At 48.7% G+C, this 23,149-nt stretch overlaps 10 protein-coding genes across 10 annotated transcripts; 3 read left to right on the forward strand and 7 right to left on the reverse strand.

Annotated features, from left to right (window-relative positions):
- Positions 1–159: 159 nt before the first annotated feature.
- On the reverse strand, positions 160–921 carry N7511_001292 (uncharacterized protein; the record flags this gene model as incomplete). The annotated part of the gene is made up of 1 exon (XM_057123717.1): positions 160–921. The coding sequence occupies one exon, from the start codon at positions 919–921 to the stop codon at positions 160–162; it is 762 nt and encodes a 253-aa protein (XP_056989450.1).
- Positions 922–1,620: 699 nt separating this feature from the next.
- N7511_001293 (uncharacterized protein) lies at positions 1,621–4,239 on the forward strand (the record flags this gene model as incomplete). Its single annotated transcript, XM_057123718.1, has 2 exons — positions 1,621–2,403; positions 2,461–4,239. 2 exons carry the CDS (start codon positions 1,621–1,623, stop codon positions 4,237–4,239), a joined length of 2,562 nt encoding a protein of 853 aa, XP_056989451.1.
- Positions 4,240–4,866: 627 nt separating this feature from the next.
- N7511_001294 (LUC7 domain-containing protein) lies at positions 4,867–5,882 on the reverse strand (the record flags this gene model as incomplete). The annotated part of the gene is made up of 3 exons (XM_057123719.1): positions 4,867–5,349; positions 5,422–5,753; positions 5,840–5,882. 3 exons carry the CDS (start codon positions 5,880–5,882, stop codon positions 4,867–4,869), a joined length of 858 nt encoding a protein of 285 aa, XP_056989452.1.
- A 326-nt stretch (positions 5,883–6,208) lies between these two features.
- gpi16 (GPI-anchored transamidase subunit GPI16) lies at positions 6,209–8,057 on the forward strand (the record flags this gene model as incomplete). The annotated part of the gene is made up of 2 exons (XM_057123720.1): positions 6,209–6,576; positions 6,632–8,057. 2 exons carry the CDS (start codon positions 6,209–6,211, stop codon positions 8,055–8,057), a joined length of 1,794 nt encoding a protein of 597 aa, XP_056989453.1.
- A 286-nt stretch (positions 8,058–8,343) lies between these two features.
- N7511_001296 (uncharacterized protein) lies at positions 8,344–9,224 on the forward strand (the record flags this gene model as incomplete). Its single annotated transcript, XM_057123721.1, has 4 exons — positions 8,344–8,434; positions 8,536–8,757; positions 9,000–9,090; positions 9,161–9,224. The coding sequence occupies 4 exons, from the start codon at positions 8,344–8,346 to the stop codon at positions 9,222–9,224; spliced, it is 468 nt and encodes a 155-aa protein (XP_056989454.1).
- A 1,400-nt stretch (positions 9,225–10,624) lies between these two features.
- N7511_001297 (uncharacterized protein) lies at positions 10,625–11,097 on the reverse strand (the record flags this gene model as incomplete). The annotated part of the gene is made up of 2 exons (XM_057123722.1): positions 10,625–10,858; positions 10,924–11,097. The coding sequence occupies 2 exons, from the start codon at positions 11,095–11,097 to the stop codon at positions 10,625–10,627; spliced, it is 408 nt and encodes a 135-aa protein (XP_056989455.1).
- Positions 11,098–12,156: 1,059 nt separating this feature from the next.
- On the reverse strand, positions 12,157–13,899 carry N7511_001298 (uncharacterized protein; the record flags this gene model as incomplete). The annotated part of the gene is made up of 1 exon (XM_057123723.1): positions 12,157–13,899. The coding sequence occupies one exon, from the start codon at positions 13,897–13,899 to the stop codon at positions 12,157–12,159; it is 1,743 nt and encodes a 580-aa protein (XP_056989456.1).
- Positions 13,900–15,626: 1,727 nt separating this feature from the next.
- Positions 15,627–17,045, reverse strand: N7511_001299 (uncharacterized protein; the record flags this gene model as incomplete). The annotated part of the gene is made up of 3 exons (XM_057123724.1): positions 15,627–16,535; positions 16,583–16,820; positions 16,873–17,045. 3 exons carry the CDS (start codon positions 17,043–17,045, stop codon positions 15,627–15,629), a joined length of 1,320 nt encoding a protein of 439 aa, XP_056989457.1.
- Positions 17,046–17,774: 729 nt separating this feature from the next.
- N7511_001300 (uncharacterized protein) lies at positions 17,775–19,047 on the reverse strand (the record flags this gene model as incomplete). Its single annotated transcript, XM_057123725.1, has 2 exons — positions 17,775–18,479; positions 18,535–19,047. The coding sequence occupies 2 exons, from the start codon at positions 19,045–19,047 to the stop codon at positions 17,775–17,777; spliced, it is 1,218 nt and encodes a 405-aa protein (XP_056989458.1).
- Positions 19,048–19,556: 509 nt separating this feature from the next.
- Positions 19,557–21,196, reverse strand: faeB-2 (putative feruloyl esterase; the record flags this gene model as incomplete). Its single annotated transcript, XM_057123726.1, has 2 exons — positions 19,557–20,800; positions 20,860–21,196. 2 exons carry the CDS (start codon positions 21,194–21,196, stop codon positions 19,557–19,559), a joined length of 1,581 nt encoding a protein of 526 aa, XP_056989459.1.
- Between the last annotated feature and the right edge of the window lie 1,953 nt (positions 21,197–23,149).

The raw sequence follows: 23,149 nt of genomic DNA on the forward strand, positions 1-23,149 counted from the left end.
AATTTTGAAAATTAGCACAGGCAAATTCTATAATACAGGCCAACGGCGATATTGCATGACGCCAATGCCATTCAGTCTCTGAGGGTATCATTGTAAACGAGAGGGAGCAATCCCTCCTCGCATAGACCAATCGTAGATTCAATTTCACCATAAAGGCAATCATTTCAACCGCCAGTCATCCCAATCCTCATCGTCATCGTCATCATCGTCGTTGTCGCTTTCAGCAGAGTCCTGCTCCGCTGATGCAGACCCCATGGCTTCATCCCGTGCTTGATCGTCGGCACGTTTCTTGCGCAGTTCCTCGCGCTTCTGCTTAAGAATCCTCACACGTTCCTCCAGTTGATCCATCTCATCGAACTCCTCTTCCATAAAGCGCGCGGCATCCTCGCGCTGGCCTTCCAGTTCTGCATCTCGATTTTGGGTGGCAGCAGCCTTCTCTCGTGCTTGCTGCGCAGCAAGTTCCTCGGTAGTAATTGGTGCTGCTGATATCGTAGCCTCTGCAGCGAGAGCAGCAGGTGCCTGTGGTAAACGAGACGGTGCAGCGACATCTCTCTCGAATGCCGCCCATTCGTCTTCATCAATAGCCATAGCTTGAGGTTGTTGTGGTGGCGCCATAATTATCGTGTCTTCTGCAAGATGCGTTTCCTCAACGACCTCCTCTGGTGCCGAAAGTGAAGAGTTTGGGCCTGCGACATCTTCGATGAGGCCTGAGCCGTAATCTTCGGTGGTTTGCTCGGTGTTCGGTGCGCCAGAGGTCGACGGGATAGCATCAAGGTCCGCCGCGCGGAGCTTCTTCCGCACCACACCATCTCCGCTGTCAACTTTACGCTTCTTGGTGACGCGGTTCCCTGTTGTGTTTGGTTGGGATGTGCCCTTTCGCGAAGCTAGCTCACTCCGAAGAAGGGATCGAACGTCGGTCATATTATCTGGGATGAGTGGGATAAGAGGGTGGGAAGAGAGTTGTCAGGGTAGCTAAAGAGCAGATAGAAGGGTTGCAATTTGAACTAGCCTCGGCTTAAATAAGAGAAGCGTCTATGATCAAGTGGGGAATCTGGAGAAGCTTCAAGATTCGAAGCCGCGAACCTGTGGCTGGTGATGTCACATGACTCTGACTAATCTCGGGAGGCAAAGCCACTTGATCTCTCCTCACCTAACGGCTTCACTTCTTTCCTTCTTTCATCTCCCTTGGCATCACTGCGTTTGCCATCAGAGTTGACACTGCCCAACACCACTCTAGTGTTCACTACAAGCTTGCTCTCCAGCCTCTATTGCTAAGTGTGCGATTGAGGTTTGAACACCTACACGCGACCCCGCCCAGCGCCAAGTGTCGAATTGACGCGCAGCAAGGGATTGCACAGTTCAGCACAACACCCACTTCGGCGCGTTCCTCACCCCCGCGCGTCCGTTTCAAAAAATATTGCGCCCTTTCTGGATCACATTTGTTGATCAAGTAATACCTTGGGCTCTTTATTCATCGTCTTCTTGTTGTATTACTTTAGCGCCTTGAGCCTGTAGAGACTGTGGTCAGCCCTGGGTAGCGAATCTGCTCCCAGATTGTGAACAACTGAAGAGACATTTATCTTGCTAGCGCTGTAGTACGCGCTCAATCCACTATTTATCATGGCTGGTAAGCTTTCGTACTCCACTGTGGACAACGCAGTCAGACCACTTTGGGGTGGTAACGCCACCCCAAGCTACGTCGCAATCCATTTCAATGACCAGACGCTAATGGCAAGACCAGATGAACCACGCCGCTCCGGTCGCGCTACCAAGGGCCAGCATAAGAACCTCGAGTTACCTCCCGATGCCCCCGGCAAGAAAGGAAAAAGCAAGAGCCCCAAGGAGAGGAGCGCGAAACTGTCTGCCGAACCTACCCCGGGTCCCAGCGAAGGAGAAGGAGAAGACGAGGAGGAGATAATCCGATGCATCTGTGGGGAATATGAAGAAGAAGAAGATGTTGAGCGAGATATGATCTGCTGCGACCAGTGCTTGGCATGGCAACACAACGACTGCATGGGGTTGACATTCGGAAAGGGTCAAGAGCCAGATGAATACTACTGTGAACAATGTCGGCCTCAAAACCACAAAGCCTTGCTAGCCAAAATTTCTGCTGGCGAGAAGCCTTGGGAACAGGTCGCGGAGAGACGCCGCCAAGAAGCACAAGATAAAAAGTCCAAGCGCAAGAAGGGCAAGAAGGGAACCGCTCGCAAAGGAAGACTGAGTGAGAGCAGGACAGATGCGGACACACCACTTCGTGCTGCAACCTCGACTACTCCTGGCCCCCATGATTCCCCTGCACCTGTTCTGTCTGCATCAGCTGAGCCGGAGAAAAATGGCCACGCTGACTCTCAAAGATCAAGTACGCAGAAGCGTAAGCTTGAGGAAAGCGCAGAGGCCGAGAGTGTAAGTTCTGGCACCTTATTCAACCCACTCGCTGGACATGCTGACTTTCTATTTCAGGGTCCACAGGTCAAACAGCAAAGAGTCACACCGCAGTCTACCATCGCAGGCATTCCAACGTCGAATGAGCCTCAAATCAAGCCAGACCCTACTCCTGAAGCACCCGTGGTTAGAAATCTACAGGGTCTCATTCCTGCCCGCAAGAGTGTGGCTACAGCCCTCCTGAGGTTATTTGTAGAACAGATTGCCGCGGCCCAAAAGACCAAGGCTTTTACTTTGAATGCTGGACAGACGGCGGAGGATGTTGCCCAGCCACTCGCTTTATCCATTGAAGATGCCATGTACGAGACTATCTGCGGACGTTCGGGCGATCCCACTGAACCATATAAGTCGCAATTCCGCTCGATCAACTTCAATGTAAAGAAGAATGCTTCTCTACGAGATCGTTTGCTAGTAGGTAGTCTCTCTCCAAAGACGTTGTCTCAAATGACATCGCAGGAGATGGCCAGCGAAGAGTTGCAGCAGAAAGACGCCGAGATCAAGCGGGAAGCAGAGCGTCAGCACATGATTATCCAAGAGCAAGGCCCCCGGATCCGACGCACCCACAAGGGAGAAGAGTTGATTGAAGACGAAAACCATGCCGCCAACGACTCTGTCTTCTCCGCCGGACCCCGTCGTGCCACCGGAGAGGGTGAAGGCAGTCCCACCGGCAACAGTCCGAACAGTCCAAAGGTGCAGCGATCCAAGATTGACAATGCCCATCGCGGCGTCTCGCCAGAAGGTGCTCATCATGATCATGTCTTCCCCGAGGTTGCCGCAAATATTCGCGAGTCATTGCCAAGGGGCCGGGTCCAAGCAGATGCCGAGATCGACCAGCTTTTGCGAGACGACGAGCCCGATTCTCCTCCCTATTCACCCAAGGACTTTGATGACGATGGCACTGTGTGGCGTGGAAATGTTAAAATGTTCCCCATTGGAGAGTTCTCATCGTCTGCAAAGCATGTAGGAGGCGCCGACCTGAGTGGCCGCATCCCATGGAGCCAGCTTTCGCCACCCACAATGTTTGTTGATGGACGTATCGACATAAAACGGGCGACAGACTACCTTTGCGGTCTGCAATTCAGCAAGTCAACCGACGTCTCTGTGATTGCCGTCACCAGCCCAAGCCAACCCGAGGACCGCACTGGCTTCGACAAGATCTTTGATTACTTCCACAGTCGCCAACGATATGGTGTGATCGGAAAGCACCCCCTGTCTGCCGTCAAGGATACTTATATTGTTCCCATGGAAGTCGGCACCACAAAGATGCCTGAATTCATTGAACTGCTTGAAAACATCTCACTGGAACCGCCTATCACTGAGCGCATGCTTCTCACCATCTTCGTCGTCAAGACTGGCGAGTCAAACCCTCCCTCCGTACAGCCATCCTCCCACCAGGCTAGCCAGGAGCCACCGGTATCTGCTAGCCCCCTCACAGCTGTAGCGGGAACTCCCCAACAACCTCAGTTCAGCGCTGGAGTCGCACCAACTCCTCCCCACTTCGGCGGGTACAACTCGAACAATGGAGCTTTCAATCAGCAAACGCCTACACAACCGGCACAAGTCCCGGCTCAGCAGCCGCCGCTGACTGGTCTTCCCGCTGCAGTGCAAGTGTTGGGCTCCCAAGTCGAAGCACCTGCTATTCAAAAATTGTTGCAGACCGCACCCAATGTGGAAATAGCACAGCTGAACGTTGTTCGTGAGATCCTGGCTCGTCAACCGGCGGCCGCAGCATCCTACGACACCTTGATGCAAGCTCTATTCGAGACCCAAGCGAACGGTGGCCAGGTCCCGCAATAGGGCCCTGATAATATTATGCTTACGATTGTCACACATTTGTTCTGTACAGTTTACTTCATGTCAAGTTTTCATCATTCCTTTGCAAGGCTGTACTCGCAGTCTGGTGTTCGGGGCTCAAGTCTGGGAAAAGGGGTCTTTTTGCTTTATTGACGTGGAATACAAACCACCGAGTTTCCAACTTTTATTTCTGCTGGGTTTTCTCACCATGAAAACTGGTTGTCCATAGCTTTTTATGAAAGCTAGCTTCATAGGCAGAGACCTGCATCATTTCCCTCCGGTTCCAGCTGAAAGGAATTTATCTTTAACTTTTTTTACATTCTAATCTCCAATGATTTAGATGTAAGTAGCAGTTTCGAGTTATTCATGTAGTTTCTGCATGGGTCATTGACCGTAAGAATAGGAGAGGAAAGCAACATCTTCTCTGCTGTAGTGCTCTTTGGTTTAGGGCTGGTAACATATGTCCATGGCCAAGTACAAAAGAAAAGAAAAATAAGTTCTGGATATTGAGCACATTGTTTTAGTATCCCCCTAATCACCGTCCGAACATCGTTCACGAAATCAAATCAAACGCCTGCGCTATGCAAAAGGATCGAACCCGAGACCTGGAGGTCAAGCCAGGGACACAGATCAGTATCTTCCATGACCACCACCACGTCGTCTATAGCCACCGCCGCCACCCCCACCATAGCGAGGACCCCGGCCGGCATTGGGACGACCACCAGAGGTGTAAGGATTATCGTCTTCTTCGCTCTGACGCACAGGCGGGGCACGTCCCTTGAGCTCGACGCTCAGCTTCTTACAATTCTTGCGCATATCCGAGTATCCCATGTGCATCTTTCCAAAGAAGTGATCGGCCAGACGGCGGTCGTTATCAAGACGAGACAAGTAAGCGCCGCACACGTCGCATACCTGCAGCTTCTGGTGGCCGGACGGACCAGATGTATCTTGGAGGTTCTTGAGATCGCGTTCGAGAGTTTCCTTTTGGAATTTTGCAGTGCGGACTTTGTGCATTTCACTGATGGCCAGTGAGACGGAGCCTGTCTCGCCTAAGATGGAGACTTCGAGAAGACCGGAGTTGATGGTGTTGGAGAGATCGGCGATTTGTTTGAGCTATCACAAGTCAGTAAATAGAGCAGACTATAGAGGTAGATCTTAAATGGTGAAAGTAGAAGCTAAACGCACCAGAGTGTTGGTTTGTCGAATTTCATCCGGCGTCTTTTCAAGTCTGCGCTGCGCGCTATCGATTCGGCGGTCACAGTCGTCGATGTATTTCTGCATGTCGCGCATGTAATCGAAATCAAAGCCCCATTTCGCCTTCTCTGACGAAGATGCAGTGTCGTATTCTGTCTTCAACCCTTCACTATGAACCTTCGGACAAGGGCCGAGGTCTTGCTTGGTGTTGGTGAACAGATCGTGCGGGCATGTGCCAGCCAGGTAGGACCGGCAAACTTTTGCGTCTGTGATAGAGAGCTGGGAATTGCGACCCTGGGCACCAGCTCCAATGAGTTGGTCCGCTATCAGAACAGTCAGTGTTAGCTTGATCCGGGGACATGTTGAGACCGGGAGCTTGGCTTTGAGGGGTACAAGGAGAGCCACATACCTCCCATGAGCTGCTCAAGCAGCTTCCTTTGTTCCGCCGCCATGATGATTGCGTATGCACCAGGCCTTTAGCAAAAGAAAGGGCGAGTGATTGTCAATGGGCTGATTGGAGGCGAACTGCGAAGTCTTTCGTTTTTGATGCTTTTGGCGCCAAGGAAGGCGGTGAGTTCCGCAGTCAACAGACCAGATGGACAACTCTCAGATCTTGGGAATTTCGCTATATATTCGATGCCGACTTCTGATTTCTGTTTTGATTAACAGGGTCTGGCTGTCTGGAGCTATAGCTCACACTCCCGTCTTTTCGCCATCGACCCTCTCCTCTCCTGTCAATTGGCATACATGAAGACCGAGCTCCGGCAAGCATGAAGTCATGACGGCCCTCTCAATACTCTCTTTGCCCTTTGTCGCACTCCTTTTATCGCTATGGAGCTTGCCGGCAATTGCCTCTGATTATCATGAAAACTTACTATTGCAACCTCTCCCTCAATCCTCCCTCCTAGCATCTTTCAACTTCCGGAGCAATACATCCCAGCAATCATTCGACCAACAGCACTTTAGATACTTGCCCCGCGCGCTTGGTCAAATCTTACAGCACGCTCACACAAAAGAGCTTCATCTACGATTTACTACAGGAAGATGGGATGCTGAAAGCTGGGGACCAAGGCCGTGGAACGGAAGCAAAGAAGGAGGCACCGGCGTGGAGTTATGGGCATGGATCGATGCGCCAGGCGATGATGAGTATGCACTACTGCACTTGAGTTGATTTAATGACTCGAAATACTAACATTGTTAGGGCATTTGCAAAATGGATCACCCTGACTCAATCCCTCTCCGGCTTGTTCTGCGCTTCGTTGAACTTTGTAGATTCAACACGCACCACTCGGCCTGTGGTTTCTTTCGAGCCCACTGGAGACCACCCGGCCGCCGACCAACTTCATCTGCTGCATGGAACCCTGCCCGGTGAGGTTGTCTGCACAGAGAACTTAACCCCTTTCTTGAAGTTGCTTCCTTGCAAAGGAAAAGCCGGAATTTCTACCTTATTTGATGGCCACAAGCTATTTGATGCAGCATGGCAGAGTATGTCCGTGGACGTGAAGCCGGTTTGTTCGTCGGATGGAGAATGTGTGGTTCAAATCGAGCAAACTGTTGATATGGTCTTGGACATTGACCGTTCAAAGCGGCCTCGATCAAACCCAATTCCGCGACCTGTGCCCAACGACCAATTGATTTGTGATACCTCCAAATCTTATCACGCAGACGACACCTGCTACCCGTTAGAAAAGATGAACGACAAAGCTTGGAGCTTAGCGGAAATCTTTGGTCGGAGTCTGACTGGCGTTTGCCCTCTTGCAGACTCCGATCATGCCAGTGAACAAAGCGTCTGTTTGAGGATTCCCCACGAAAGGAGCGTCTTCATTCCCGAAGGAACCAAAGAAATCAAAAGGGATGATGGGTTCACTCGTTGCTTCGAGTTAGCGCCATCGACATCCTTTGACCTCTCAATTCCACAACAAGCAGTGACTGCGGAAGTTCCATTAGATGAACCTGTACTTCATGCCGAACGAACCATTGTTGGTCATGGCCAGGAGCGTGGTGGTATGCGCATCATTTTTGGCAACCCGTCCAACACCAGCCCGGTCGATTTCATTTACTTTGAGAGTCTCCCATGGTTCCTGCGGCCGTATATTCACACTCTGCGTGCAACCATTACAGGAAGCAATGGGATCCCACGCGAAATTCCCGCCTCCGACATTATCAAGGAGACATACTACCGTCCTGCAATTGACCGTGAACGGGGGACACAATTGGAGCTTGCGCTCTCAGTCCCAGCTGCATCGACCGTTACCCTCACATACGACTTCGAAAAGGCCATTCTGCGATATACCGAGTATCCTCCGGATGCCAATCGCGGATTTAATGTTGCACCTGCAGTCATCCGTATCTTGGACAAGACCCACAGTGCGCCGATTTATATCCGCTCTACCAGTCTTCTTCTTCAGCTACCTACCCCGGATTTCAGTATGCCCTACAATGTGATCATCCTCACTAGTACTGTTATTGCACTTGCTTTCGGGACCGTTTTCAACATTCTCGTTCGGCGTGTGGTGTCTCTGAATGAGGCCGAAGCCCTTGGCGCACAGGGCTTGAAGGGCAAATTATTAGGCAAATTGGTAGCCTTGCGTGATAAATTTCGTGGGAAAGACACGAAAGTCGAATAGTCACAATTGAAACGAATGCATTTTAATTTTTAATTTGGCAAAGAGATTGGAACAGCAACATTGTATGTCAGGTCATTCGCCGATGGCAAACATCACAGCAAACCATAAATTGCAGACACATCGAGCCCGGGACCCATGAGTGCATTCAACAATTGATCTTGAGCAAACCTCGGTTAAAGCAGACCTCGGTAGACCTACGCCTTCTTACATATATACTGCGGGGGAATTGGAACTGCATCCGAAAATCCATCTATTACCATACATAAAACAACATACTTACAAAACAATGGAAGACCTGAATCGGATTCTCGAAAAATTCACCGACCCATCGACGGGGTCTTTACACGGCGCGGTCTTCATTGCTATTGACCGTTCAGGTATACATTTCACCTTTCCCCCACTTGATCCTTGAGTATTTTATTTCTTCTGAAAATATTGATGGATGACATGTCCTTGAAATACTAATCAACACTCACAGGGAAAGCACTTTACAATCACGCTACCGGAAAAGCGACTTTTGACACACAAAATGCATCTGTTGTGAACCAAGACTCGCTATGTTGGATTGCATCCATGACCAAACTAGCAACAGCAGTAGCTGTTATGCAGCTGGTTGAACGGGGCATTGTCTCATTAGACGATGATGCTCGCGAAATAGTTCCTGAGCTCAGAGATATCGAAGTTTTCGTAGATAGCAATGGTACGTAAAATTCAATTACACACTGTGTGCCTCGTTGTAACTAACGCCTCACACTTTTATCCCACTGAAGACACTTCACAGTCTTTGTCCCATGATAAGCTTGAGCCTTTGCGCAAAAAGCTGACTCTGCGGTAAGTTTTATTTGGCTCAAAGAGAGCTTGGAACGACGCCAAGGGTCGGCCGATTTTGCGAAGAAACTCCGTACTAATAAGAGCTTTTACAAGTGACCTGATGTGTCATAGCTCAGGGTTCATGTATGACAGGTCGTCGGCATTACTTCAAAAATGGTCAGAATCCAGAGGTCGAACAACACATACCTTTTCTGGAAGTTTGGTAAGGTCGCCTGTGTTGCTTTATAAATTGTCTGAATAAAGTTGAATTGCTAAGTCTAAACTTGTTCTAGGAAGGATATACACATCCGCTCATGTTCCAGCCGGGAACATCATGGGCTTATGGTGGTGGAATAGACTGGTCTGGACGAGTAGTGAGTAGCTCAGAGCTATTTCCTTTCCTTTCCTTTCTTTGGATCTAGATTCTTACAAAAACAAGATTGAAATTTTGACCAAAAGCACACTTGAAGAATACATGCAGGAGAATATCTGGTCAAAGATTGGAGCAAACTCAACTACGTTTCGTCCAGAACTGCATCGCGACACTTTGCCTTCTCCATTGGAGATGGGATACCGAATAAGTATTAACCAAGGCGAAAAGTCCACTGAAAAAGGACCTATCATTCTGGATCAGCCTGCTAGACATAATTTGGGTGGAATTGGCCTATTCAGCACGCCCAACGACTATATGAAATTACTCTCTGCTCTTGTGGGAGGTGGATATCCATTGTTGTCCAATGATAGCATTAACATTCTATTTCAGCCCCAGTTGAGCGAGGCATCTCGAATGGCCATGCCGAAGCCTCTCGGTTCTCAGATGAGACGAGTCCTTGGGATCGGATCATCAGATGATGACGCACAGGCAGATCATTGTATAGCCGGTACTATGACGCTGAAGGATATTCCCCGCCGACGGCGAGCAGGTACTATTAATTGGAGTGGGATGCCAAACTTGCATTGGGTAAGACAAAATCCTTTTCCTATTTCAATCATAGCTATTTACTATTGGACTAATTCACTGCGTTCGTTTCTATAAACTTATGTTCTAACATTTGACAGTGGATCGATCGACAAACAGGCATAGCAGCCGCTCTTTTTACGCAACTTATGCCAGCCGGGGATGCAGCCGTTACTGGGCTGTTGATTGAGTTAGAAGAAGCTTTTTATAAGGCACTTGAGAGAAAGACGGAGCAATCTAGCAGTGGTTCTAAGTTATAAATCAGACAAAATAATACATACATCTGGTGGAATCATTTAGCTAAGGTCTTCGTATGAGATTTTGAGGGTCCTATGAATAAGAATGCGGTTCCAAATCCATATACTCTCTTCAGCAATGAATGAAGAAGTAGTTTATGTGTATGGGTTTTGAAGCTGCACCGGTGCAGCTCGACGCGCTTCCGCCTGGTTGCAACCTACCTGCTCCGTGTTTTGTGCCCTGAAAAAAATGTCTAGCTATGATTCAGCAGCTTTTCATATCCTATCTTACGCATCACTTTCATTTACATCAATTTAAAAAGCAAAATAGCTAGAATGTACGAGCTGATTCTCCTGAGATTGCGACATGTCTGTCTTGCATTTACAATTAAGCAGTATGTAACTTATATGACGTATCCACATTCAGTACCGAGAAAATACAAATATCATAAGAACAAATCAAGTCCAGCACCCACAGCTTCATTTATTCACTAGGGCCAGGCCTCCTAGATCGAAAGTCCCTCGTTAGGTATCAAACAAGTTATTCATATATCAAATCAAACTTACCAACTAGTCATATTCCTGATAGTCTCCATTCCAGGCAAAGAACCCTCATTACCAGGCTTTCGTCCCATGAACGAATGATCCTCGCTCGCACAGGTCGGCTCTCCTTGGTCATTCACAGGCCTGGAACTATCTCCAGCCAAGCCTGCACGCTGAAGGTATTTGCTCTCGGCGCGTGATTTCTGATCGTTTAGACCGAGAAATGAACCCATTGTTGATCTAGCATCTGTTGCCTAGAGTCAAAGTACCCTGTCAGTAATTCTCATGATGTCAATCCCAGAAAGGAATCTTGACACACATCTGCATGACCCTGTCCTTGATTTTGACCTGATAACCAGAGCTTGTCTCCCCAACCGGAGCCGCCACCGACATTATTGGCAGGCGTGGGCGTAGCACTTGTGCCCCCAGCGACTGAGGATGTCGGCTGGTTGGAACTGCTGTTTCCGCCGCTGGGACCTGCTTCTTTGACCATTCTGGTAGGTATCTAAAAGAAAGGCTGTTAGTGAACTTTCATTGACAAATGGCGAATTTTAGTAGATATGGGCGTGCATCGGGAAGGGCATCGTCGGCAGTGAAGTATACTCACGATCTGCGTTGATGTTGGGAAAATAAATTGAATTTGAAAGTGGTATACTTATGACAAGCGTATTCAGTAAAATGTGATAAATTATTGCTCGAATCCGTTAAAGTATCCTGGCTTTATATTTTTCTTTGGATCTTGACCTCATCCCTACTTGCCACAACCCCAGATGAAGTCATGATGAGTTAGTGCCGCTTTTATGGACCAACCCACGTGCATAATCATCATTCTGATCTCCTGTTTATTATTTCGGTAAGAAGACAAGAAATATGCAAATTAATAAGCTAGTATGAAATGTTACCTACCTAGGTAGTGAGATAATTGTTGGATCGCATGGTAATCATTACTTGGCAAGAAGCCCCTGACTTGTCTAGGTGATCTACTATTATCTAAGTTTCTTAGCCGAAAAACCCTGACTTAGTAAGTGACTGTTAAGCAATACCTTGAGCAGTAACTAATTTTGAACCCTGAAATTCACTTGGGATAATATCCTTCCCTACTTGCTCTTAGCTATCGTTTCAATAGCTGACTATTATATAAAAACCCCCATGACTTCCCGATTAGGCCGTAGATAATTAAGTCTAGGATAAGGAGTTACTAACTACTTAAGGGGAGATGGTTTGATAGGGGTGTGGGACCACGCTAGTCTCTGGGTTGTAAATGGGCAAGAGAGATAGGTGCCTGATATAGCGTATATAACAATGAATAATATGTATTATAAAAGAAGTAGTCTAAACGCTGATTCCTCGAATTAGCGTAAGCTTACTATTCATCACCTAGGTTTCTATAACCATATAACGAACCATATAAGCAAGTAAAACATCATCTCAAGGGAGTAACCCAGTCCCTTAAGTCTTCAGATACTTAGTCTGATATGTCTCCATTACTAGGGCCTCAACAGCCCCAGTTGGTGGTGGTTTTAACAGTATTTGACATATCGAAACCTACATACTACCAATCCATGGGCTGTATACCGCGTGAAAGCTTGGAATAAAGTTCATCATCGCCATACAAAAGACCAGTATCCGCACCTGGGTAGAGTATCTCAACTTCATCTTTTAACTTCTGTGCAGTTTCAGTTGAGAGCCACATGTATCTCTCCACCATTCCCGCATTCGCTAGCCCACCTCCATATGTACCTGGAGTTTCTTCGTGTTCATTTCCACATTGATATTGCCCATACCCGATCTCCATGTCATAGTACCTGACAGTGTGATCAGTGAGATCATCTCTAGGCTCCAGATCAGTCTGCAAGCCTGGTGCAATGTGATCAAAGTCCTTGAACTTGTGAAAGTCCGGGGGAGTTATGTCGTGCTTCTTCATGATTTCCTCAAGGTATTGTAGGTAAAATGGATTTTCACTTCGCCTGGCAGCCACATACAAGGATTTGGTGTAGGGGGGCTTCAACCTTCCGAATATCGATTGGTAATCACATATTATACAAGTGATCGCAACTTGATGTCCCATGGACGGACACTTTCGAACCAGATCAGCTAAAGTGTTCTCAGAGGGCTTCACGGGCCCCCATATGACCCACGGGAGGCAGTCCGAGTCATCGTCGATACCAGAGATATCATTGTTCATTATCATACGGGCATTAATCGCACTGCGAATCTCCCTGCACTCCCGTTCATTGCCTTGGCCAAGCAATTTACCTGGGAGGATAGCCCGTCCAGGGTTTGTTTCCAGCTGATAGGCCCACCATCTGGCGAAGGTTGTACTGTGATAAATGCCACGAAGAACACAATTGTATTCAAGTTTGGTTCTCAGCCTGCGTGGGTGCATTAGTCGACTGTATCGATCCACATTGCCCTCCCACGCGGCCATTTGTGTCTGAAGGCGCTTTTCGAGAATTGGGAGATCAAGCGGAAGAGGCATCCACAATTGATCGGATTGGCCTGGGCCCAGTTGAGCGTAGTCCTCCACTGGGTTGATATCCTTCAAGCCGATAAATCCATCTTCCTCGATGTCAATATCATCAGCAGTCGTCTCTGATAAATTTTTACCAGGGAGAACTCGCTGCCCCAAAGCCCATCGGGGCTTCATATCCCCATTCAGAAACGCAGGTGTTCGTGGGGTTTCAAGATGAACGGATCGAGAGAAATCTTCCATGACAACATATCGCTGGGAGGCGGACATGATAAGCTTGTAGATTTCGGCGTCTTTGTCGACTTCGCGGGATTCTTCCGAGATAGAAACGTCAGGCAGAAGGTCCAATTCTTTGTAAAGATCCGTATAGCATGCTGCAGCACACGCTCGGCCTACTTGATACCGCATAGACGGATACTGATGGGCAACTTTGCGATATGTTTCTTCTGATGCAAGCTCGGGATACCATATACAGTACGGCTGAGTGGCAGGATTTTGCATATCGGGGATTGCATCACTCATTATCAGGCGAGCATTGCGGGCGCGGGAAAATTGATGGGCCTGACCATCGTCACCGGAGCATAGCTCAATAATTGCCGGGCTTGTTGCAAATTGAAGTGAATCACGAATCCCACGTATAACTGCTCTCTGATGCCAAAACGAGCTTATATCGGTGGGGACTCCCTCCCCCTTTATTGCCGCAGCACATTGATCGGGGTCGCATGCAGGTATAGGTTTGCCGGAAGAGTCAGTTGCCTGCCTCTTCGGTAGAACTATAGAGTATTGGGTCATAAGGCTGATACCAGAATTTTCGGTAGCCGCCATGAGGAAATCGTACGGTGGTGCCAGTGGCGCTGGTGCTGCGTGCAGTGACAAGTGGGGAAAATGAAGTTCAATGTTGAGGAAAAGGAAGGGCAGGATTATGCTTCGACCAGCAAGGATTTATAGGCGAAGTAGATCGCACCGCACTTTTTTGGTTTGTAATTATTTTACAGTAGTTTTCGAAATCAGTTATACCTCCCTAGCTGATTTCGAACATTACTGTATTCTATCTTATACTTTCTTCTTCTCATGTTCCCCTCAGCTTTGACATTCAATTTGCCCCTGGTGCAGTGGTTCCCCGCCACATGCGACGGGAACTGTACTGTATAGTTACAAGCTCATACACAAACTGGGCTGTATATGAAACCATGAACAAGTTAAGTACGTCGCACTGATTCTAATTCGAGACTATTAATATCATTCCAACCGCGAATCCTTTCAAAGCTTTCTCAAAATTAAAGAATGGCTACTCTCGATAGATGCCCCTGACTCCAAACAGAAATCGCGGTTTCCAGAGAGGGAGATTCCATGCTGGCCATCACTGCAGATTTTGGATAATATGTAATAAAGTGTTGACGAAAGATTCGAAATTACACACATTTACACCTCTTGGGTCCTAAATGAGGACTACCTTGCATGTTTACGTGGTAGACGGTGGTTGTGAGACTACGCTAGTCTCGGAGTTATGAATGGGTAAGCGAGATAGATCCCTGATATAACGTGCACAATAATGAATAATATTTATTGTAAGAGAAGTAGTCTAAACGCTGATTCCTAGAATCAGCGCGGGCTTACTATTTATCCCCTAGGTTGACATAACCCCGTTAGGTGATAATCATATAAGTAAGTATATCATCATCTTAACACTATCTTAAGGGACTGACCTAATCCTTCAGTCTCCGGATACTCAGTCTAATATATCTTCGTTACTAGGTCCTTAACAGCCCTATGGGTAGAGTGATACAGGTGTAAAAACCACTTCCGAGGGGTCCACCAAGTGAAATTTGGTAGCAATACAAAAGTGTGTTTTCATGTAATAAGTACTGATTTCAACTAATTTCAGCATTGGGCCTCGGAAATGGTGATATGTTGTGACCCAGACCCTGATTGATACTGCTAGCAACGCACGAGATGCTGACCTTAGGCAGGTCAATTTAACCCGTCGAAGCGAGAACTAAGATGGGGTCTATTCTGTTTCCAATGGCCATATTGGTACTGGAGAACCACACTAATCCGTTTTCAAGATTGGCTGAATTGGGTGTTCTTAGAACTCGGGGACATTTCAAAAGAACGCCAGCGACAACCCCATCAGTTTCTATTCCAGACACGGACCTGGGCACTATTTTAGAAGGAAGAAACTTAGACTATTAGTTTATCCGCTATAACTCGTATAATTCTTTATTTATTGAGATATAAATTAAGGGACGGTTAATCTATAAGTTAAGGAAAGGGAGGGGGGTTATATAAGTTATTGGGTTTCTCTACTAGTATCGACTTATCTACTTAATCAGACTGTTATTACGCCGTCCATATTTAAGTAGGTAGATACTAGTTTAGTGGATACTGCTATATCTTCGGCGTCTTAATAGACTCGCTAACTGATAAACAGGCTTATGATTATAATTAGGCGAACATAGCCATTAGTGCGTTTGGGTGCCTCTCAAATTCCATGAAGTACGTATGTTCGCGTTTCCAAATGTAGATTCTGTATATAAATTCTATAATGCAAGTCAAGATTTACAAGAATGATCACGATCATACCGAATAACCCTAACAGCAGGCCAAAGCTGCAATAACACAGCACCAACCATCATGCACCCAGCAAAGACCTGAGCACGCAAAAAGTACGCAGTATCAAGATTGACCAGAGCACCCGCAATAGGCGTTCCAGCCAAAGCCCCGAAGGAGGAAATGCCCCACATCATACCCAGACGAGTTCCCAGGAAGGAAGAGTCCGGACAGAACACCGGATGTGCCACGATAGACGTAGGCGCCGTGACCAAAACACCACTCAATGCACCAAAGTAGCATGACCAAACAATGAAGCCAGCCGTACCGGTAGCTGCTATCCAAGCGAACATAGCAATGGCACAAGCCGCCACAGCAAATATCAGAATCCCAATTGGCTTGATATACGCAACAAGCAGGTACGGCACAACACGACCAATGACCGACGACCCATTCACAATAGCAACCATGTAGAAGCTAAAGCTAGACGTCGTATGCACGACCGTCCGCGCATACGAAGCAATATAGAAAATCGGGACGTAGTAGGCAAGCATGACGCAGGTCAGTGACAGCGAGAACATCATAAACGAAGGCTCGCGGAAGGCCTTCCAATCGATAAGGCTTCTCGCGCGCGCCTTTCCACCCGGACGTCGACACAGAATGGCGCACGCGGTGATGGCAAGCAGCAGACTGATAAAGCCGATGCAGCGCACTGCCCACGGGAAACCGATCTTGGGCTGGAGTTGGCGGAACATGATTGGGAAGATCACCGCGCCGACGCTTGAGCCGATTGATGCGCAGCCGATTGCGATGGGCCGCTTGATGGTGAAGTTTGTGGAGATTACTACCAGGGCTGGGATGTAGGAGATGCCGCCGCCCATTCCAACGCAAAAGCCTTGGGCCAGGAGGATCTGTTTCGGTTAGAGTCCATTGGATGGAAGCTGAGTTATGAACATACTTGGTAGTAGGATGTGGCGAGACTGGTCATCATCATTCCAAAGACAGTCAAAAAGCTCCCAGCGATGATTAGAGGCCGTAGATAGCCGACATCAACTAGAGGGCCTGTTGCAAGACCAACCATGGGGATCAAGGTGGCTTGGATACTGCCAACCCAGGAAATAGTCGAGGGTGTCTCATCTGGAAGAAGTACAGTCTGGTAGTACTCCTGGAAGGCTCCATACGTTGTCAATAGGCCCCTGATATAGTTGTCAGTACTATAAAACAGCAACCATACTGAGAGAAACCCACCAAGAGTTCACAAAAACACAAAATCCCGCAAGAACGCTTAGCCACGCATCGAGGCCTCCATTTAATCTCTTTTTCGGAAGATCTGGTCCAGTTCCTAGATTGTCGGACGGGGAGTTGTCCAATGTAGGGCTGAGAGGCGGCTGAGCCCCATCAACCTCACGTTTTTCCGACATGGTGAATAGGACGCATGGCAAAGCAAGAGCGACACGTCCATAAAAGAACTGAACCATACCCCAAACCCCACTGTGGGGGGAGCTTTCCCACGGGGTTTCCATTAGTCACTTCGGCACTGCGTAGCCGAGCTCTACCGTTTGATTCTTCAGTGTATCCCCAATTTGGAGACGCGGCTATCTCCGCTCCCGACTTGTACTGAGAGACTCTCTAGCCCTAAGGCTATCATCATCCATCTTGTATTGCCCATAACATATATGGGCAGAGAACTGCGGCTTCTGACTTCGGAAAATTCTAGGAAATATTGACGACCTCGGAGAATTCCTTGGCTGCATACTGCTGTCCGTTGACGCAACACTAGACCAATCAAAGTGCCGATGACAGCAACGGTCTGCATCAATTTAGCCAGATGCAAAGATTCAATCGGTGTACGATTGTTTGTCAGTTATAATTTGGGTTACATGATGATCTTACGAAGTAGTGTCTCACTGTCATTGGAGTGATCTCCATAGATCTACCTACGGGTATAAGTTATGTAGAGAAAAGTAAAACCGAAACTCTGAGTAAAGCATGCAAAAAAGTTTTGTATGAGCCAGTAGTCGGCCAAAAAGGGGGATATCAATTCCAAGAGAAACATGAATCTTTTCGTGTCGTGAGAAATCCAATGAAAGTCGTGACAGGCAATAGAACGAAGAAAAGGGAAAGCAGAATATGTCCAGTGAGCAAGATCATTACTCATCATCCTCAAACTGGTCAGCCCAAGTTCCAGTGATCGGCGAAAATGTAGAATCAAGCTTTTCCAAAGTAGCTGGTGACTTTGAAGGTGCAGGTGCAGTAGCAGGTGCCACAGTAGTCTCAATCTTAGTGGTCTCAGGTTTCGTCTCTGGCTTCTTGGTTCCTTCAGGCAGGGCGGGGAAATCACTCTTATCCAGCGCTGGCGCGGCAGGACTTGGTGTTGCATATTTACTGTCTGACAAACCCTTGCCAGGCCTCTCTCCCCGAGGCTCACGCGGAGAGCCGCGGCCACGACCGCCTCGGCCACCTCGACCACGACCTCTTTGGCTATCAGCGTGATCGGGTGTCTCTTCTGCGCGACCATCGTCAAAGTCTCGTCGTGCATAGCCAGATACACCGCCGTGCATTCCTCGGCGGAATTGGCTGCCCCCACCCCGGGGATTGTAATCCTCCTCGCGTTTCTGCGAATCCCACTCACGCCCAGTTTGAGCCTTGAGCTTTCGTTGCCTGTTCTGTTCACGTTCATTGTCCATCACGCGGCGGTGTGCAAGTTCCTCCCGACGTTTCTTGGCTGCAACCTGCTCGCGCTCCACAAATGACGCTTGGTCAGCCTCTGCACGAGCATGAGCCGCAGCTTTCTTGACGGCATTTTCCTTGGCGGCAGCGATACGTTTGGACAGCTCCTCTTCGGTGAGTTTCGGCTGGGTAAAGTTAGCTTGCTGCTCTCGCCTCATCCCACAGGAATCAAGTCCCTACCTTTCTCAAGCCACCCGTGGCACTTCGATCACCGCGGACTGCCGGTACCCGCTGGGCCTCAGCGCCATTGGATTCAGCATCGCCTTCTTTAACTTCCACAGCTTGTTCATTGGACCCCTCTGTGACCTTCTCAGACTTCGAGGCACCCGCATCTCCCTGGGATTCGGCCTCGGTAACAGGGACAGAAGCTTTGCGCCGCTGAGAACCTTCCGGCTTCTTTGAATCAGAATCCTTCCCACCGCGTCCGCCTTTCCCCCGACTCCGTCGTCCCCGACCTCTTTCTCCGCCACGGCCGCGCTGCGGAGTTTCCCCACGTGGAATTGGCTTCTCAGCAGCTGGCTTCTCAGATGTCTCTTTTGGCTCGGGTACTGGAGCTGGAGCTGGCTCTGGTTTGGGGGCAATGACATCCGGTTGTTTCTGTGGTTCCGGCGCGGAGACGGGGATGATCTCGTCGTCGAAGAGGTCGTCGTCGCCGCGGGTCTGTGCGAATTCGTCCATCTCGGGGTCGGCCATTCTAGTTGGGAAATTTGGGTGTAAGGGCGATTGAGGCCGGATGAAATGTAGATGATTGAGTACGCGAGATTGACGCGGCTGGTATATGTTCGAGGGGTAGCTTCTCTGCGGGCCACGAACGGGGATCCGTGCGCAGGCTAGTGAACGGTGAATTGTGTGGCGGGATATGTACGTGTCAACGGGATGATGGATTGACCAGACTATGTATATTGGAGGAAAGTAAATAGCGGGATATATAGTGGTTCAGATCAACATTTCCAACCCGGGCAACAGGTAAGGCGGTCTAACGCCTTCGCCTTCTTCTGCCGGTGATTCCCGCTTCTTTCTGCCATGACGTGTGCTTGATATACTTTTTGTTGGAGTTTGAGTGAACAAGACGACTTGGAATACTTTATATTCACATTCAAAATACACATGTAAGCCAGGAATGAAAGAAACTGGTCTGCCTAGAGATGAATTGCATTCAGTCTCAAACGTTCTATTTACAGGAAGGTTGCTGACTCTATTGTCTAAACACACTGCCAGGCATTCTCATCAGTATAGTTACCAGGGCCCTTGAACACATTCCGACGAGGCCACCTGCAGTGCTTGCGTCTATATTCAACCTGAGAGCCAACGCCATTGGAGAACTTAGCACCGCGGATCGTCTCCGGTGCAATGCCCTTCTCAACCCACTGGACCATAGCCATAAGCACATTGTCCTCGGGGTTAGTACCATCATAAGTGGAAGACCCCTGGCCAATGCCATACGCGCCATCACCAGAACCACAGTGACCCATACCACTGACCTGGAAGAAGCGATAAAACTCATCCAACTTGGAGGGAGAGAGCTGCATAGTCTGGGAGACATGCGAGTAGTACAACTTTGAATCCTCAGAGCTGATAAGCTGGTCCTGCAGACCGTGATAGTGCAGGACCTTGCCACCTGACTTCTGGAAAGGAGAGAGATCGCCCTCCCAGGTTTGAATGTTATACGGGTTCTGAGCGAGGGCAACTGCGGCATCCTTGACGGTGAAATTCTCGCCGCTCCATGTTGGGTCGTTGTAGACGACATAACGGTACCAGTCTTCACTGTACGGGAATGGGGAGCCATCGTACATGAGGCTGGCAGCAAGCATTTCCGAACCGGGCTGCATGCGAGGGTAGAGAAGAGTGCCATTCAGTCCGTAGAACGGAGCGAGGACTTGGTTGATGGTGTTGATCTGGGTACTGGTGAGACAGCTTGTCTTGTTTGATGCGTGGGGGTCGCAGGTCAGGGTTTCCAGAACTGGACGGCAGAGATCGGGATCTTCGATAATGCCATCCTTCGCGCCGTCGATGGTGTCGCATTGGCGGACAATCTCGTTGTGGGCGATTTGCCATTGAGCGGTTGTCAGGAATGTATCGGACCCAGGTGAGCCGGTGATGGGGTAGAAGTGTGCGCTCCATGAAAACAGGTTGATCAGGTTGATCGCGGGGGCCCCTGCAACCACTCCATCGAAGTCGTTGGGGTACTTCTGAACAGACTTGAATCCTTGGCGGCCACCTGTTGAACATCCTAGGTAGTAGCTCTTGTCAAAGCCCTCGTCATAGAATTGCTTGGTGAGCTTCTTGCCTACTACAACTCCGGTGTGGACAGAGCGGTATGCGTAGTCTTTCACTACTTCTGGGTGCTGATAGAATGGCTTTCCAGAAGTGCCATTGTGTCCGTTGTTGGCTCCGACAGTGGCGAAGCCTAATTGGGCTGTATACGCCAGGTCATAGTATTGAATACCTGATGACGGTTTAGCAATAGATAACGTTGGTGGAAGGATTCTACTTTGTAACACTTACAACCCGAGATACCACCGTTTCCGGTACTCAAGAAGCGGCCCTTATACTCTTCAGGGAACCAAGCTTCCAAAGTGATTTCACTGCTGTTGGAAGTGGTCACAGCCATCGCAACTCGGCATAAATCGACCGAAACAACCTGCGAGAATCGCCCACAGGAAGTAGGATTATCAGGCAAGGACAAATTGGTCCCGCCTTGTACAAACTCCGCAAAGTTCACCTTCACATTGGGGATGTTGATCTGATCGGCAAACTTGGCGCATTTCGACTTGAAGGCATCCTGACTAGCGACGGCAAGAGAGCCCAAAGCCAACAGGGGCAACGTAGAAAGACGAGTCATATTGAAAAGATATGGACCGACTAGCTCTTGAACGAAGCTCATAACCGGCTGCGGCTCAGACTAAATATGCTCCGATGAAATACTCCGAGGCATCGACTCTTGGCTTCCTGGCTGTATCGAAGGAGCCGTAACTCGGCATACGAGAGAGCTGGAAATCCCGGGCAAAAACTGTGGGGAAAGTGACGAAATAAACTGCAAGGTCCGAAGTGGCGCCGAAAGGGACGGGACAGAGATATGCTGCACCACGCGAAACAGGCTGTGGCGTCGATTGGACCAATACGAAACAAGCAGCAGAAGGCCGTGAAGCTTGGTATGGCTGAGAATAGTGGGCCAAGGGATGATCGGCCGAATTTAGGAGTTGCAGCTGAGGCAACAACTTAGCAGAGGAAGCTAGGCATTGCTACGGGAACGGCCATGACTAGCAGCACTTTGAACAGGGGATATGGGTTGGAAATCTCCAGTGCTGACGTCAAGGTAATGAGCAAGTGGTAGTTGGGACCCTGTGCAGGTTGGTACTCCGGACTGTATCTAGGGTACGAAGTAGGGTTCTCTGAACACGCAAGACGTCCCACTTAGCGCAAATCTCCGCTTTTTCCAAACTTTCCAAACTTTCCAAAATCCCTCACTTATTGGTACCAACGCCCGGGAATGGATGTGTTTGGTAACATTCTACTGTATGTTTCAGGAAAATCTACGATGAAGTTCCACTATCTGACAGTCCATCGGTCAAAACCATGTCTAGCATCTACAGCATCGGGTTGATTATAGAGTTGGGTAGATCATCGCGTCTGATAGTCATCGGAGCCAGCCTCTGTCTCTCTCAAAGCTACCCAGGTGAGCTTTAGCAAAAAGATATAACACCTCCAAGAGAAACCCACGACCTACATGCACATGGACTCTTGTCGAACCGGAGCCAATATTTAGCTTCTAAGGTTTGAGAAGGAGCTTAGATTATGCCATCAACACTAGAGTAGTGCACATATTTCACCAAAAATTTTGAATTGAACAATAACATGTTTGGATTCGAACAAAAGAGCAGATAAGTACTACCAACCCATAGGTTCCAATATGCGTCTTAGACATTGGGGGAAGGAGGTCTAAATCTTTCAACGAGTCATCAGGCGAGGCTAAAATCCGAAGTCCTGCAATCCACTGGTCGCGTCTGGCTGCCCATTTCCGTCTGAGCCATCACAGGGACCCACAGAACTTCATTGGCTCGATCATGTGAGAACGCAAGTCTCCGGTATGGATGAACGTGGTAGTTCCCATCCATTGAACAGGTTTAGGAATCTCTAATCAGACATAGAATAGAAGCGCTAAAGGCGAGTTTGATGATTGCAGCAGTAGATATCGTGGATGACCGAGGCGTGAGGGGACAGTGAAATGAAATGGGCAAAACTTCGGGAAAATGACGGACCAATTGCCGAGTTTGGTCTTCCCCAGATTCCCCACAAAGGCGGGGATGCCCTGTTTCTGTCCATGGCTGTTGAACTCGGCATTTGTCGATACGGCCGTAACTAGATACTAGTGCGTGCCAGTGAAAAGGTAGAAGAGTAAAAAAAAAACACAAGAGCGCAGACTGACAACAAGGTTTCGATGGCTCGCATGCGCGCCTCGATATTTCGAATCTGTCTCAGGTTCATCGCCACAGGTATCGCCAACTCAGCTCGGAGGGCCAGATGCTCTGCTTCCATGGCGAGAAGCCTCATTATCAGCTGAGAAATCACCAAATGCTGTCTGAGGCACATGCTGATCATAGCCTCCAGATGGTCGAGGGCCTCAGCTGGGCTAAGAGGTCGATAGGTTGCTAGGTGTACCTGGAAACGAGCTAAAAGACTTTCGCCGTGGGCATTCGCAGCGTTGAAATTGCGGAGACAGTTCGTGCTCCTCTCTGCCATGGGCCATGAAGTGCTGCAGGTAATTGTCGATGTTATTGGCTGCCAATCTGATCTC

This window comes from Penicillium nucicola (assembly GCF_028828085.1).
Source record: "Penicillium nucicola strain IBT 29836 chromosome Unknown utg000001l, whole genome shotgun sequence".
Classification (NCBI taxonomy): domain Eukaryota; kingdom Fungi; phylum Ascomycota; class Eurotiomycetes; order Eurotiales; family Aspergillaceae; genus Penicillium; species Penicillium nucicola.